This window comes from Trifolium pratense, linkage group LG5 (genome assembly GCF_020283565.1).
Source record: "Trifolium pratense cultivar HEN17-A07 linkage group LG5, ARS_RC_1.1, whole genome shotgun sequence".
Classification (NCBI taxonomy): Eukaryota; Viridiplantae; Streptophyta; class Magnoliopsida; order Fabales; family Fabaceae; genus Trifolium; species Trifolium pratense.
In genome coordinates this window covers 31,902,264-31,918,421 of record NC_060063.1, presented here as the reverse complement: position 1 = coordinate 31,918,421, position 16,158 = coordinate 31,902,264, and the positions used below count along the sequence as shown (strand labels likewise).

Here is a 16,158-nt window from a genome sequence, read left to right as displayed (position 1 = left end):
CCACTTCGATCTTCATCAACAGAGTTTTCCTGTTCGAAACGACACTTTTCAAAAACCCTTATAATAGAAGAAAACTGCTTGGTGCCTTAAAAGCACTGTTCATAGAATTTGCTGACATGTGGTCTCTTGTGTGTTTAGTGCTTTAGCACAAAGGGTGCCACAACCGGAAGTTGGCTTTCAAATTTGGAGTAAGTTTTTCATAGTGAGTAAGGAAATGTTGATGGTCACTTTCATCTTCATTTTGTTTGATTTTTTTTCAAGAAGAAACACAGCCTAAATAAACAAACGAATCTCTGAACCGTTTCGTCTTATGTTGGACAGAAAGACATCCAAACAATGGAATATTCTTGCTACGAACACTACCCATCAACAATTTCTTCTATGTTTTATTTCTTTCTTATTTGTTAAATGAGAGCAGATAGAGAATGTTTCCAAGAAAACAACATAACAACTTTAAAATGTCATATCAAAAGTATTGTGTGTATGTAAGATGATTGGTAAAGAAGACATTGTTGGAAGATGAATACATTTAATCTGTCAGTGTTATTTGATAAGATTCAGCCACGTGGCTCATTGTGATTGATTGCTTTGATTTTTATCCATTTAATACTTTAAACTCAATTATTTCGTTGCAAATTAATTTTTTTTTATTTATTTTTTTCACCAAAAATCATGATTTTTTTTTGTCTATAAATAGAGACTTGGTTCATTTGATTTGGACACAGGAAAAAAATCAATTTTTTCACTATATTAGTCTTATTATTATTTTTCTATTAGTGTTAATCTTAAAATATTATTCTTAAAATATTTTTTCTTTGCGTTACCCCCTGACTCAACAAGTGGCATATGACATGGATGAATCTTGATGTGGGCTCACACGTGGAGTATGAGCTGAACGAATTTTAAGTAGTCGCAATACTTAAAATTTTCACTCTTTTTAGAATATGATAACTACATCATCCGCTACGTTTGATTTTCTAGCGCGCTCTATTTTTACTCATTTGCTACCGATGATTTTTTTGCTCGCCCTATTTTTACGTATTGAAAAAAAATGTTAAAATTGATTTAGGTTATTAATCTTTTTTTTTGTTAATTCAGATTAACTACTCTAAAATGATCAAAATTTTTAGAATACCACCTACTTAAAAAACAGTTGAGTTAGTATTTCTTATAACTTCAAGTCTGAGTTAACTAAGGATAGTATCATTCCATATAAAGCTTATTTCCTCTTTTATGTAGTTACCAATACCTGTTGTTTCCTCTTTGTGTGTGATTAGCTGTCAACTCAAAGAAGAAAATTTACCCCAAGTAGTCATTCAACTTATCACATTTAATGCACATGTCAATCCTTTAATTTAATTTTTGATGGGTGCTTAATGATAAAGCTGTTATGCGATTATATCCTTTAATTGGAAGGATTGTACCGTAATTTGCCCTGCCAAACCATTGTTATTTTTCCTTATATAAGTCAGTTGCATGAGTTTAAAGTTATATATTACAAAGTCATTGTTTTCTCTGTAAACAATCTCTCTTTAGGTAATGGAATTTACTCATCGGTTCACTCCTTTGGATCGTCTTCGTTGTAATAGTTTAGATTGGTCCATTAAGGTTAGGGTGGTGAGAATGTGGAAAGTTAGACGTTGTTTGAAAACACATGATATTTATGAGATTGAGCTTATTTTACTTGACAAAGAGGTTATATTTGTACATTTTGTTGTTTGTTTTGAGTGTTGTGAATATTTTTTCTATTTTGACTTTTGTTACAATTTATGTTTGATTTCATCTGCAGGGTAAAAAGATTCAAGCAACTGTTCCTGCTGAATTTGTTGATCGTTTTGCTAATATTTTATTCGAAGATGGTGTATACATGATTGAATATTTTCATGTAAAAAAAAATATTAGCCAGTGTATGTTTACTTTCAGTCAGTTCAGGATAGTTTTCTGCATCATGACCACTGTTGCCCTCTCTCAGAGTTTGGCCATTCCTCATTATGCTCTCAAGTTGTTTTCTTTCCAAAAGATGCGGAACTTTACAAATGGTTTGAATTATTTAGTTGGTATGTGATGTTTTTTTGTTAAGTTTGGTTAGCTGTTTATTTTCTCTTATAAATTTTTGTGTAAATGTTTCATTAGGTTTTGTTAGGGATTTTTAATGTAACTTTTGTATCTTTTGCTGTGTAGATGTTATGGGTGTTGTCATTGATGTATTTTGCCATCCAGCTGATGGAATGAGTGGTGGAATGGATTGTGGTGTGAGAGTTATATTAGCTGATATGTGGTATTAATTGAATTTTTTTTCTTTTCTTAGTGTCCTGTTTTTGATTTTGGTTGTATGTTTGTGTGATCTTATGGTGTTTTATGTAGTGGAAAGTTTGAGTGTTTTCTATCTGGTCGTAATGCTTATGAGTTGGAGAGGATGTTGAATGGATGTACCAGGGATTTGCCTATTTTAGTACTGCTTTTTGTCAGGATTGTTGCCAAAAATGGTATGTTTAATGTTAATTTTTTGTCTGCTTTTTGTTTATTATTTATGATGTCCTTTGTTTTTAATTAACCTCTTATCTTTTGATTCAAAATGGTTAGGTTTTGTGTTTATTGAATGTATTGATGATGTTAGCAAAGTTTTATTGAATCCTCCTTATGTGGAAGTGGATCAGTTTAAGAATGAGTGAGATTCTTATCCTATTTTATAGTATTCATTGTTTTAGCTGATTTTTTGTTTTCCATTGATAATTTTATTGGTGATTTTGTTTTAGTATGGGATATAAGTGTTGTTCCGTTCCTTTGGTTAAGAAAGAATACTATTCAGGTTCCAAATCATGTAAAGAGCTGGAGTTTACTCGGCTCTATCCACATAAAACTGTGCATGAACTGATTCACACATTTCAGGATGGATTGTTTGTTCTCTGTGGCAAAATTGTTGGTCTTTTCAAAGTTGATCAGTGGTTCTATCCGGTTTGTCACTGTGGAGCTTTTTTAAATATTGGACGTGGTTCTTATTATTGTGTTCATTGCCATCTTACTGTCTTCAGCTCTACATCAAAGTAATGTGCTGCAGTTTTTTATTTAAAACTGGTTTTCCTTCATTAGTTTCCCTATTTATTTTTTAAGTTTCTGAATTTGTGTTTGTTATAGGTGTTCTCTTCAAATTGGCATTCAGGATGGAACATCTGGAGTATTGTTGCCAATGTCTGAGAATTTGCTTGAAGGAATTGAATCCATTCGTGACAATGTATTATTTGTACTGTTATGTTTTGTTCAAATGTACATCCGTTGCAGTTTTGATTTTATGCTTTTTCATTGTTTTTAACATGTTGTCTATGTTGTTTTTTCAGGGATCTTCCTTTGCTTTGAGTGACTATGGTGAAAAAATACTGGCTGATAAGTTAGTCTTAATGATTGTGAAGAAATCTATTAGAGTTGATGAGCTGTCTGATCATGTTGTTGAGGTTCTTCGTATCACAGATGATATTGATGTTATCAAAACCCTTCAATTTGATGGCAAATATGCGTTTTCAAACCAGGTACCTTAGCTTTTTGCATAGAGACCTATTTGATTGTTTTTGCAAATTTTATCTGTGTTCATTAATTGATTTTGTTGCAATTGTTTTTTGAAATTGTTTTAGGTAATTTTTGAAGGGCCTACTCTTGGATTTGGTTGTGATGGGGGAACTGGAATAGTATCATTTGGCCAAGAGTTTGTTGGTCATGGAAAGGGTGCTTTGATTGAGGATGTTGTTCAAGTTGTGTCTCGCAAGGAAATAAATAAATCCAAAGCTGTTGACAATGCTATAATTATGGGTGGAATAAGCACAGAAAGTTCTTCTTCTACTATGCGTTTTTAGTGGTTTTGCTGCTGAAAGTGTTTGCGTGTTGGCCTTCAATGCAAAGGCTGTGTGTTTGCCTGTTTATTTTGTTTGTTTATCGCTTATGTTTTGGTTCAAGGGCCATTGTTGTGCTGTATTTTGTTAACAGTTTGTTGTGTTTTAATGTGTGTTAGTTATTGCTTTAGGTGTTCTTGTGTATTAGGTTGAACTAAATCTGGTTTATTTTAGGATTTGTTTTATGACTAAGCTATTATTGTTGATCAATTAGTGTTGCTTAGGCATTTTGATTATGGGTATCTTTGGTATGAACTATATTATTGTCTACTCTTTATGTTTATCTAATGTGGATATCTTAAGTTGAGATTTATCACTTTATTTATTATAATTTAGAAATTTATATGATTTATTTATTTTTATTATTTATAATTTAGTTGTCTATAGCAATAATAACTTGAGGATAATAAGATAAAAAAAATTATAAATTATAATGAAATTCCAAACAATCTACTCAATCATATTTGTTGAATCAAAATCGCTTAATTTAAAATCTCAATCAAAATTTGTGATATTACACGACGGATTCATGTGTTGCTATCTATGAATAGATTAATAATTATTGTTCGTCTTATTTTTTATCCATCCGCTATATATATATATAATAATAATAATTGTCGCGTTCTATGTTTTTACTCATTCCCTATTGTCAAGTTTTTCGCATGCCCTATTTTTACTCATTTCCTAGCCACGAGTTTCTTGTCCGTTATATTTTTACTCATTTGCTTATTACGATTTTATCGTGCGCCTTATTTTTGCTCATTCACTATGTACGACTTTCTCGCGCGCTCTATTTTACTCATTCCCTATGTAAGAGTTTCTACCGTGCCCTATTTTTACTCATCCCCTATGTAACACCCTAACCCATACTACCCTTAAAAACGTAATTTTAAAAACTTTTCAACAAGTGTAAAGGCAGAGTGCCACGCGGTAATTAAACACAAGCATACACACAGAGCATCATGAAATTTAACATGAAAAGCAACAGCGGATTCCAATCAAACCAAGCATGCATATATATATACATATATATATATACATAAGCCATATTCATCCCTAAGGATGTCACTTATACAAGAACTAGCATAACAAAAAGGTAACACCGATATACGATGAAATCCAAGCGTAACCCCGACTCGATGTTACATTACCAGAGCATTCACTATTTACAAACTCTAGTCAAAAGCTAGTACTAAGAGGAGTAATCTATGCTAAGTCTCCTCACCAAAAGGTACTTCAACACCACGCTAGAACAGCAGTCTAAACGTCGGCACAATCCTCAGCCTGAATATCTGAACCCCCAAAGGTCCAGCAAATAACACAAAGCAGAGAGTTAGAAAACATAATCGCATATCATACGAGCATAAGAAAGACCTTACACTTTCGAACTACATCATACATATTCTAACTCACGCCAAAACATCGCACTAAACGATTATCAATTAATAAAGTTCAACACAATTCAACCAAATAATGTCACGTACCATTTATCAAATATATGCGCATTTACCCTAAGGTATCTAATGCCAATTAATTCACTGTCATGCCATCCCTAGACATAACTAAATGCATGTGGTACCAAGATGTCTCACCAACGGTGGACCAAGAACAGTTTTATATCATGCTGGATATGTCGGAACTTACCGAACCATCTTATCTCCCTTGGATAAGCCAAAACAGTTTTATATCCTGTTGGATAGCAACTCCGGACTCATGGATTCATCTAATCCGATCCTCGGCTTCATTATGGACACATAATCCATTTTCGTTATTGGAACCCAAGTTTCCAATGTTCACATACAATCATGAATGCATGTATGCATACACATATCAACCATATGATATTCTCTAGCTCGAAGCTACTCTTTTATGAATGCGGGAACACAATCCTAACACATTCACTTAACATTGCAAATTAATGCCAAAACATAACATTGCTCACTTTAAGCTACAACTTATTGCATACACGTTCATCAATCATATAACGATTAACAATAAGCATTAACAGCATCAACATGTATCAACAATCATGTAAGGATACTTTTAAACCATGTTACAAGTGCTTAATCACACTTATAAACATCAACAAAAATTGCTGTCACAGAGGCCTTCGCTAAGCGAAGCCTTAGCGAGACTTGGCGAACCTCACCAGGAAGTCACCTGCTCATAGCGAGCTTCGGCGAGATCCAGCGAACCTGTTCGCTACAGCGAACTCCTGGTCGCTTAGCGAACCACACCAGAACAGAATATCTGTTCTTGAGTTATCTAAGGCGGTTTAACCTCAAATCAACTCAAAAATTCATCCAAACATGTTATAAATTCATATAAACAGCCATTCCAAACATATATGGTATCAAGGAACATTAATCATCCCTTCCAAACATCCAATTACCTCAAATAATCAAAATCATGGCAATTTCTTGGGTTTTAAGTAACTTTTATAAACTTAACAAAAATGATCCAAACACATACATATTCTTCATGGAATCAAGCTAGTGATTAACACATACAAAGTGATGATGAAGAACATCACACTCACATACAAAAGCTTAATCAAAGTCTAAAAGAAATTGAGTGGGAGAGTTCGGGAACGGAGACATAGACAATCTCCCCCCTCCTTGTCACTCAAGAATCATGAATTCTAATCTCTTACCTTAAGCAAAGATGATGATCCAAGCCTTCTCTTGCTCAAGCTTTCTCTTAGCCAAAACCCTAGCTCTTGCTCTATCTTGCTTCTACTCACTCAAACTCAAAGAAATGAATTTATGATACTATTCATATGTTTGACTTGCTACTTATACTACTTCTCATTTGTCATGAACCAAGCCCAAATGGCTTAGGCCCATGCCTCTCACGCCCATTTAAGCCCAAAACAAGGTTCTCGCGCCTAATAACTTACGTTCGGCTAAATAATTATTCGTCGCTCACTAAAATAATAAAAGCCAATTAATAAATAAAATAACATTTAATAAAATATACGAATACGAAAAATGGGTCGTTACAATCCTACCCCCCTTAAAAGAATTTCGCCCTCGAAATTACCTAGAAACAGATCGGGATAAGAATCTCTCATCTTGCTTTCCAACTCCCACGTCGCATTCTCACCAGCCGGTCCTCCCCACACGACTTTCACGGATGCAATCTCTTTGTTTCTCAACCTCTTCACTTCTCTTCCTTCGATTCTCAAAGGCACAGTCTCAATGGTCAAGTCATCCCTCACTTGAACATCGTCCGATTCAATCACGTGTGTCGGATCAGACACATACTTGCGCAACTGTGATACATGAAAAACATCGTGCAAATTCGCCAATGATGGCGGTAATGCAATCCTATACGCAACTTTCCCAACTCGCTTCAAAATCTCAAACGGTCCAATAAACCTCGACGTCAACTTCCTTGACTTCAACGCACGTCCTACTCCAGTAGTCGATGTAACTCGTAGGAATACATGATCCCCTTCTTGGAATTCAATGTCCTTCCTCCTCTTATCATGATAACTCTTCTGTCGACTCTGAGACGCTTTCATCTTCTCACGAATCATCCGAATCTTCTCTGTTGTTTCTTGTACAATCTCTGGTCCAAGAATTGCACCTTCTCCAGTTTCATACCAACACAGAGGTGTCCTACACCTTCTCCCATACAAAGCCTCAAACGGTGCCATTCCGATACTAGAATGGTAACTGTTGTTGTATGTAAACTCTACCAACGGCAAACAAGAATCCCAATTCACGTTTTGCTCCAAAACACAAGCTCTCAACAAATCCTCTAAGGATTGTATCGTCCTCTCCGACTGACCATCTGTCTGAGGATGATACGCTGAACTCAACCTCAACTTCGTTCCTAAAGCTTCTTGCAAGCTTTCCCAAAATCTAGAAGTAAATCTCGGATCTCTATCCGAAATAATACTTGTTGGAATACCATGTAGCCTCACAATCTGCTCCACATAAATCTCGGCCAACTTAGGCACCAAAGTACCTTTCCTGATAGCAATGAAGTGAGCACACTTCGTCAAACGATCTACTACTACCCAAATCACCTCGTTACCTTTCTTGGTCTTCGGTAAACCTCCCACAAAATCCATTGCAATGCTATCCCATTTCCATTCGGGTATAAACATTGGTTGTAACAAACCAAACGGCTTCTGATGCTCAATCTTCGATTTCTGACAAGTTAAGCATGAATAAACAAATTCAGAAATTTGCCTCTTCATTCCCGGCCACCAAAATAACTTCCTCAAATCCTGATACATCTTGGTTACTCCAGGATGAATACTCAAACCACTTCTGTGACCTTCTTCCATGATCATTCTCTTTAATTCGGGTACATCCGGTACACAAACTCTTCCGTGAAATCTCATGACTCCACTTTCGTCAATCTTGATATTGGTCTCCTTACCTTCATTGATGAGTACCATCTTCTCCATCAATCTCTTATCCGATTTCTGACGTTCTTTAATATCCTCGAGAAAAGGATTCGTCAACTTTAACATTCCTAGCTTCACACTTGAAGAAGTAACTTCACACACAAGACTCAAGTCTCGGAACTCTTCAATCAACTCTAACTCTCTCACCATCAATGATGACATATGCAAAGTTTTCCTACTTAATGCATCGGCCACCACATTGGCTTTTCCGGGGTGATAACTCAATTCAAAATCGTAGTCCTTTAAGAATTCGAGCCATCTTCGTTGCCTCATATTCAACTCCTTCTGGTCGAATAAGTACTTCAGACTCTTGTGATCACTAAACACTTCAAACCTCGATCCATACAAGTAGTGTCTCCACACTTTCAAAGCAAACACCACTGCGGCTAACTCCAAATCATGCGTTGGATAGTTCCTCTCGTGAACCTTCAGTTGCCTTGAAGCATATGCTACCACATTACCCCCTTGCATAAGCACTCCACCAAGTCCTAACTTCGAAGCATCGCAATACACGACGAACGACTCTTTGGCATCAGGTAAAATCAACACGGGTGCAGTAGTCAATCTTCTCTTGAGCTCTTGGAAACTCTTCTCACAAATACCGTCCCAAACAAACGCTTGATCTTTCCTCGTCAACTTGGTTAACGGCAAAGCCAACTTCGAAAAACCTTCGATGAATCTTCTATAATAACCGGCCAAACCAAGGAAACTTCTAATCTCTGAAACAGATTCCGGCGTTCCCCACTGTGACACAGCGTCAACCTTCGCAGGATCTACCGCGATTCCTCCACTTGAAATTATATGCCCTAAGAAACTCACCTCTTTCATCCAAAATTCACACTTCGACAACTTGGCATACAACTTCTTCTCCTTCAAGACTTGTAAAACAATCCTCAAGTGCTCTTCGTGCTCTTCCTCGGATTTTGAGTAAATCAAAATGTCGTCGATGAACACCACCACGAATCTATCCAAAAATGAATGGAAAATTCGGTTCATGTACTCCATGAAAACTCCAGGTGCATTGGTCACACCAAACGGCATAACTGAATACTCGTAGTGCCCATACCTCGTCCTAAATGCAGTCTTAGGTATGTCTTCCGTCTTCACTCTAATCTGATGGTATCCAGATCTCAAATCGATCTTACTAAACACGCAAGCTCCAACTAGTTGATCCATCAAATCATCTATCCTCGGAAGTGGATATTTATTCTTGATCGTCACTTTGTTCAACTGACGATAGTCTATACATAATCTCATGCTTCCATCTTTCTTCTTCACAAGCAATACCGGCGCTCCCCATGGCGAAACACTCGGTCGAACAAACCTCTTCTCAAGCAGCTCTTCAAGTTGCTTCTTCAATTCATTCAACTCTGACGCTGACATTCGATACGGCGCCATCGATATCGGGCTAGTTCCAGGTACTAGGTCGATAGAAAACTCTACCTCTCGCTTTGGAGGCACGTCAGATATGTCATCTGGAAACACATCTGGGAATTCACAAACGATCGGTAACTCTTCTATCTTAACTCCTCCTTCGAGCTTCAATGATGCAAACATCATGAACATCTCGGCATGTTCTTTCAACGCTTCCGATACTTCCTTCCCGCTCATCAAATGCAAGTTCTCCTCCGGCTTCGGAAAAACAACGGCCTTCTCACGACAGTTGATATGAATTCGGTTGAAGATTAACCAATTCATACCAAAAATCACATCCATACCACTAAGTGGAATACACACTAAATCCATACCAAAATGCCTACCAAAAATGGTTACGGGGCAGTTACGACATACTTGTCGGGTAATCACTGAACCATTAGCAGGAGTTTCTATTTCCATCCTACCCATCATATCCGTTAAAGGAATACTAAGACGCTTCGCACAATCCAAAGAAATAAAAGAATGCGTCGCTCCCGTATCTATAATCGCAATTAAAGGAGTGTCATAGATGAAACACGTACCTCTAATGAGATTGTCCTCAAGGCTAGCATCCTCTCCACTTAAAGCAAACACCTTGCCCATCACCTTCTTGGGCTTCTTACAAGTCGGACTCTTGTGGCCTTCTTCACCACAGTTGAAACACACCACCCTTGTCCTACACACTTCGGTCTTGTGGCCCAGCTTTCCACAATTCTTACACCTATCTCCTTTCTTCGGGCAATCATAAGACATATGACCCCTTTCTCCACAGTTGTAACAACTTCCATTCACCGGCTTCTTACCACCACTTGTATTACCCCTACCGCGGTTATCATAAGGTTTTCCGCGCTCTTGTCCTTTCCCTTTTCGGTCATTCGCAGCCTTGTAGTAGTTCACCTTAGCTCTACCATCTTCATCACAAATCCTACTCTTGTTCACAAGGGTCGCAAAATCCCTTATCTGCGAAAATCCAATCATATGCTTGATGTCTGGACGTAGACCACTTTCAAACTTCACACACTTGTCGTTCTCCGCTTCCAAAGTGTTGTAATGCGGGCTAAACGCACACAAAGTCTCAAACTTGACGGCATAGTCAGCCACCGTCATATTTCCCTGTTTCAACTCCATGAATTCCACCACTTTCTTGTTCTTCACATCCACAGGAAAATACTTAACCAAAAATTCTCTTTTAAACATTGCCCATGGTATAGCCATACCACCGGGTCCTAGCCTCAACTTGGCATTCTTCCACCACACATTCGCTTCCTCGCGCAACACATATGTTCCAAGGGTTGTCTTTCCTTCCTCGGAACAATCCATTGCTTCAAAAATTATTTCAAGTTCCTCCAGCCACTTGTGAGCTCCATCCGGGTTGTAACCTCCGGTAAATGTTGGCGGTTTCTGCTTCATGAACCTTTCCAACCTCATCTCTACCTCTCTTCCAGGTTGATGATCTCTAACCACTATGTTGGTGAGTGCGGCCAAAGCCTCCGCAATCTGAGCATTCGTTCTTGCAGCAGCCATGATTCCTGAACGAATCACAACTAGACGTTAGAAAGTACTAACAGTGTTCCCTACACATGCTCATACGGGGAAAAGAAAAGTCCTAATTGGTTCACACGAACCAACCAGGCTCTGATACCACTATTGTAACACCCTAACCCATACTACCCTTAAAAACGTAATTTTAAAAACTTTTCAACAAGTGTAAAGGCAGAGTGCCACGCGGTAATTAAACACAAGCATACACACAGAGCATCATGAAATTTAACATGAAAAGCAACAGCGGATTCCAATCAAACCAAGCATGCATATATATATACATATATATATACATAAGCCATATTCATCCCTAAGGATGTCACTTATACAAGAACTAGCATAACAAAAAGGTAACACCGATATACGATGAAATCCAAGCGTAACCCCGACTCGATGTTACATTACCAGAGCATTCACTATTTACAAACTCTAGTCAAAAGCTAGTACTAAGAGGAGTAATCTATGCTAAGTCTCCTCACCAAAAGGTACTTCAACACCACGCTAGAACAGCAGTCTAAACGTCGGCACAATCCTCAGCCTGAATATCTGAACCCCCAAAGGTCCAGCAAATAACACAAAGCAGAGAGTTAGAAAACATAATCGCATATCATACGAGCATAAGAAAGACCTTACACTTTCGAACTACATTATACATATTCTAACTCACGCCAAAACATCGCACTAAACGATTATCAATTAATAAAGTTCAACACAATTCAACCAAATAATGTCACGTACCATTTATCAAATATATGCGCATTTACCCTAAGGTATCTAATGCCAATTAATTCACTGTCATGCCATCCCTAGACATAACTAAATGCATGTGGTACCAAGATGTCTCACCAACGGTGGACCAAGAACAGTTTTATATCATGCTGGATATGTCGGAACTTACCGAACCATCTTATCTCCCTTGGATAAGCCAAAACAGTTTTATATCCTGTTGGATAGCAACTCCGGACTCATGGATTCATCTAATCCGATCCTCGGCTTCATTATGGACACATAATCCATTTTCGTTATTGGAACCCAAGTTTCCAATGTTCACATACAATCATGAATGCATGTATGCATACACATATCAACCATATGATATTCTCTAGCTCGAAGCTACTCTTTTATGAATGCGGGAACACAATCCTAACACATTCACTTAACATTGCAAATTAATGCCAAAACATAACATTGCTCACTTTAAGCTACAACTTATTGCATACACGTTTATCAATCATATAACGATTAACAATAAGCATTAACAGCATCAACATGTATCAACAATCATGTAAGGATACTTTTAAACCATGTTACAAGTGCCTAATCACACTTATAAACATCAACAAAAATTGCTGTCACAGAGGCCTTCGCTAAGCGAAGCCTTAGCGAGACTTGGCGAACCTCACCAGGAAGTCACCTGCTCATAGCGAGCTTCGGCGAGATCCAGCGAACCTGTTCGCTACAGCGAACTCCTGGTCGCTTAGCGAACCACACCAGAACAGAATATCTGTTCTTGAGTTATCTAAGGCGGTTTAACCTCAAATCAACTCAAAAATTCATCCAAACATGTTATAAATTCATATAAACAGCCATTCCAAACATATATGGTATCAAGGAACATTAATCATCCCTTCCAAACATCCAATTACCTCAAATAATCAAAATCATGGCAATTTCTTGGGTTTTAAGTAACTTTTATAAACTTAACAAAAATGATCCAAACACATACATATTCTTCATGGAATCAAGCTAGTGATTAACACATACAAAGTGATGATGAAGAACATCACACTCACATACAAAAGCTTAATCAAAGTCTAAAAGAAATTGAGTGGGAGAGTTCGGGAACGGAGACATAGACAATCTCCCCCCTCCTTGTCACTCAAGAATCATGAATTCTAATCTCTTACCTTAAGCAAAGATGATGATCCAAGCCTTCTCTTGCTCAAGCTTTCTCTTAGCCAAAACCCTAGCTCTTGCTCTATCTTGCTTCTACTCACTCAAACTCAAAGAAATGAATTTATGATACTATTCATATGTTTGACTTGCTACTTATACTACTTCTCATTTGTCATGAACCAAGCCCAAATGGCTTAGGCCCATGCCTCTCACGCCCATTTAAGCCCAAAACAAGGTTCTCGCGCCTAATAACTTACGTTCGGCTAAATAATTATTCGTCGCTCACTAAAATAATAAAAGCCAATTAATAAATAAAATAACATTTAATAAAATATACGAATACGAAAAATGGGTCGTTACAATCCTACCCCCCTTAAAAGAGTTTCGCCCTCGAAATTACCTAGAAACAGATCGGGATAAGAATCTCTCATCTTGCTTTCCAACTCCCACGTCGCATTCTCACCAGCCGGTCCTCCCCACACGACTTTCACGGATGCAATCTCTTTGTTTCTCAACCTCTTCACTTCTCTTCCTTCGATTCTCAAAGGCACAGTCTCAATGGTCAAGTCATCCCTCACTTGAACATCGTCCGATTCAATCACGTGTGTCGGATCAGACACATACTTGCGCAACTGTGATACATGAAAAACATCGTGCAAATTCGCCAATGATGGCGGTAATGCAATCCTATACGCAACTTTCCCAACTCGCTTCAAAATCTCAAACGGTCCAATAAACCTCGACGTCAACTTCCTTGACTTCAACGCACGTCCTACTCCAGTAGTCGATGTAACTCGTAGGAATACATGATCCCCTTCTTGGAATTCAATGTCCTTCCTCCTCTTATCATGATAACTCTTCTGTCGACTCTGAGACGCTTTCATCTTCTCACGAATCATCCGAATCTTCTCTGTTGTTTCTTGTACAATCTCTGGTCCAAGAATTGCACCTTCTCCAGTTTCATACCAACACAGAGGTGTCCTACACCTTCTCCCATACAAAGCCTCAAACGGTGCCATTCCGATACTAGAATGGTAACTGTTGTTGTATGTAAACTCTACCAACGGCAAACAAGAATCCCAATTCACGTTTTGCTCCAAAACACAAGCTCTCAACAAATCCTCTAAGGATTGTATCGTCCTCTCCGACTGACCATCTGTCTGAGGATGATACGCTGAACTCAACCTCAACTTCGTTCCTAAAGCTTCTTGCAAGCTTTCCCAAAATCTAGAAGTAAATCTCGGATCTCTATCCGAAATAATACTTGTTGGAATACCATGTAGCCTCACAATCTGCTCCACATAAATCTCGGCCAACTTAGGCACCAAAGTACCTTTCCTGATAGCAATGAAGTGAGCACACTTCGTCAAACGATCTACTACTACCCAAATCACCTCGTTACCTTTCTTGGTCTTCGGTAAACCTCCCACAAAATCCATTGCAATGCTATCCCATTTCCATTCGGGTATAAACATTGGTTGTAACAAACCAAACGGCTTCTGATGCTCAATCTTCGATTTCTGACAAGTTAAGCATGAATAAACAAATTCAGAAATTTGCCTCTTCATTCCCGGCCACCAAAATAACTTCCTCAAATCCTGATACATCTTGGTTACTCCAGGATGAATACTCAAACCACTTCTGTGACCTTCTTCCATGATCATTCTCTTTAATTCGGGTACATCCGGTACACAAACTCTTCCGTGAAATCTCATGACTCCACTTTCGTCAATCTTGATATTGGTCTCCTTACCTTCATTGATGAGTACCATCTTCTCCATCAATCTCTTATCCGATTTCTGACGTTCTTTAATATCCTCGAGAAAAGGATTCGTCAACTTTAACATTCCTAGCTTCACACTTGAAGAAGTAACTTCACACACAAGACTCAAGTCTCGGAACTCTTCAATCAACTCTAACTCTCTCACCATCAATGATGACATATGCAAAGTTTTCCTACTTAATGCATCGGCCACCACATTGGCTTTTCCGGGGTGATAACTCAATTCAAAATCGTAGTCCTTTAAGAATTCGAGCCATCTTCGTTGCCTCATATTCAACTCCTTCTGGTCGAATAAGTACTTCAGACTCTTGTGATCACTAAACACTTCAAACCTCGATCCATACAAGTAGTGTCTCCACACTTTCAAAGCAAACACCACTGCGGCTAACTCCAAATCATGCGTTGGATAGTTCCTCTCGTGAACCTTCAGTTGCCTTGAAGCATATGCTACCACATTACCCCCTTGCATAAGCACTCCACCAAGTCCTAACTTCGAAGCATCGCAATACACGACGAACGACTCTTTGGCATCAGGTAAAATCAACACGGGTGCAGTAGTCAATCTTCTCTTGAGCTCTTGGAAACTCTTCTCACAAATACCGTCCCAAACAAACGCTTGATCTTTCCTCGTCAACTTGGTTAACGGCAAAGCCAACTTCGAAAAACCTTCGATGAATCTTCTATAATAACCGGCCAAACCAAGGAAACTTCTAATCTCTGAAACAGATTCCGGCGTTCCCCACTGTGACACAGCGTCAACCTTCGCAGGATCTACCGCGATTCCTCCACTTGAAATTATATGCCCTAAGAAACTCACCTCTTTCATCCAAAATTCACACTTCGACAACTTGGCATACAACTTCTTCTCCTTCAAGACTTGTAAAACAATCCTCAAGTGCTCTTCGTGCTCTTCCTCGGATTTTGAGTAAATCAAAATGTCGTCGATGAACACCACCACGAATCTATCCAAAAATGAATGGAAAATTCGGTTCATGTACTCCATGAAAACTCCAGGTGCATTGGTCACACCAAACGGCATAACTGAATACTCGTAGTGCCCATACCTCGTCCTAAATGCAGTCTTAGGTATGTCTTCCGTCTTCACTCTAATCTGATGGTATCCAGATCTCAAATCGATCTTACTAAACACGCAAGCTCCAACTAGTTGATCCATCAAATCATCTATCCTCGGAAGTGGATATTTATTCTTGATCGTC

At 38.2% G+C, this 16,158-nt stretch overlaps 1 protein-coding gene across 1 annotated transcript; it reads left to right on the top strand.

Annotated features, from left to right (window-relative positions):
* The first annotated feature begins 1,539 nt into the window (after window positions 1-1,539).
* Window positions 1,540-3,845, top strand: LOC123886453. The gene is made up of 10 exons (XM_045935768.1): window positions 1,540-1,695; window positions 1,790-1,885; window positions 1,973-2,057; window positions 2,182-2,278; window positions 2,365-2,486; window positions 2,584-2,668; window positions 2,757-3,044; window positions 3,136-3,232; window positions 3,336-3,524; window positions 3,627-3,845. Exons 1-10 carry the CDS (start codon window positions 1,540-1,542, stop codon window positions 3,843-3,845), a joined length of 1,434 nt encoding a protein of 477 aa, XP_045791724.1.
* Window positions 3,846-16,158: the final 12,313 nt, after the last annotated feature.

Excerpts from the sequence above, each read along its gene's own strand:
- LOC123886453 (XM_045935768.1), top strand. The coding sequence starts at position 1,540 with ATGGAATTTACTCATCGGTTCACTCCTTTGGATCGTCTTCGTTGTAAT. Across the intron at positions 1,886-1,972 it reads ACATGATTGAATATTTTCAT|AGTTTGGCCATTCCTCATTA; the intron begins GTAAAAAAAAAT and ends GCCCTCTCTCAG. Across the intron at positions 3,045-3,135 it reads GTCTTCAGCTCTACATCAAA|GTGTTCTCTTCAAATTGGCA; the intron begins GTAATGTGCTGC and ends TGTTTGTTATAG.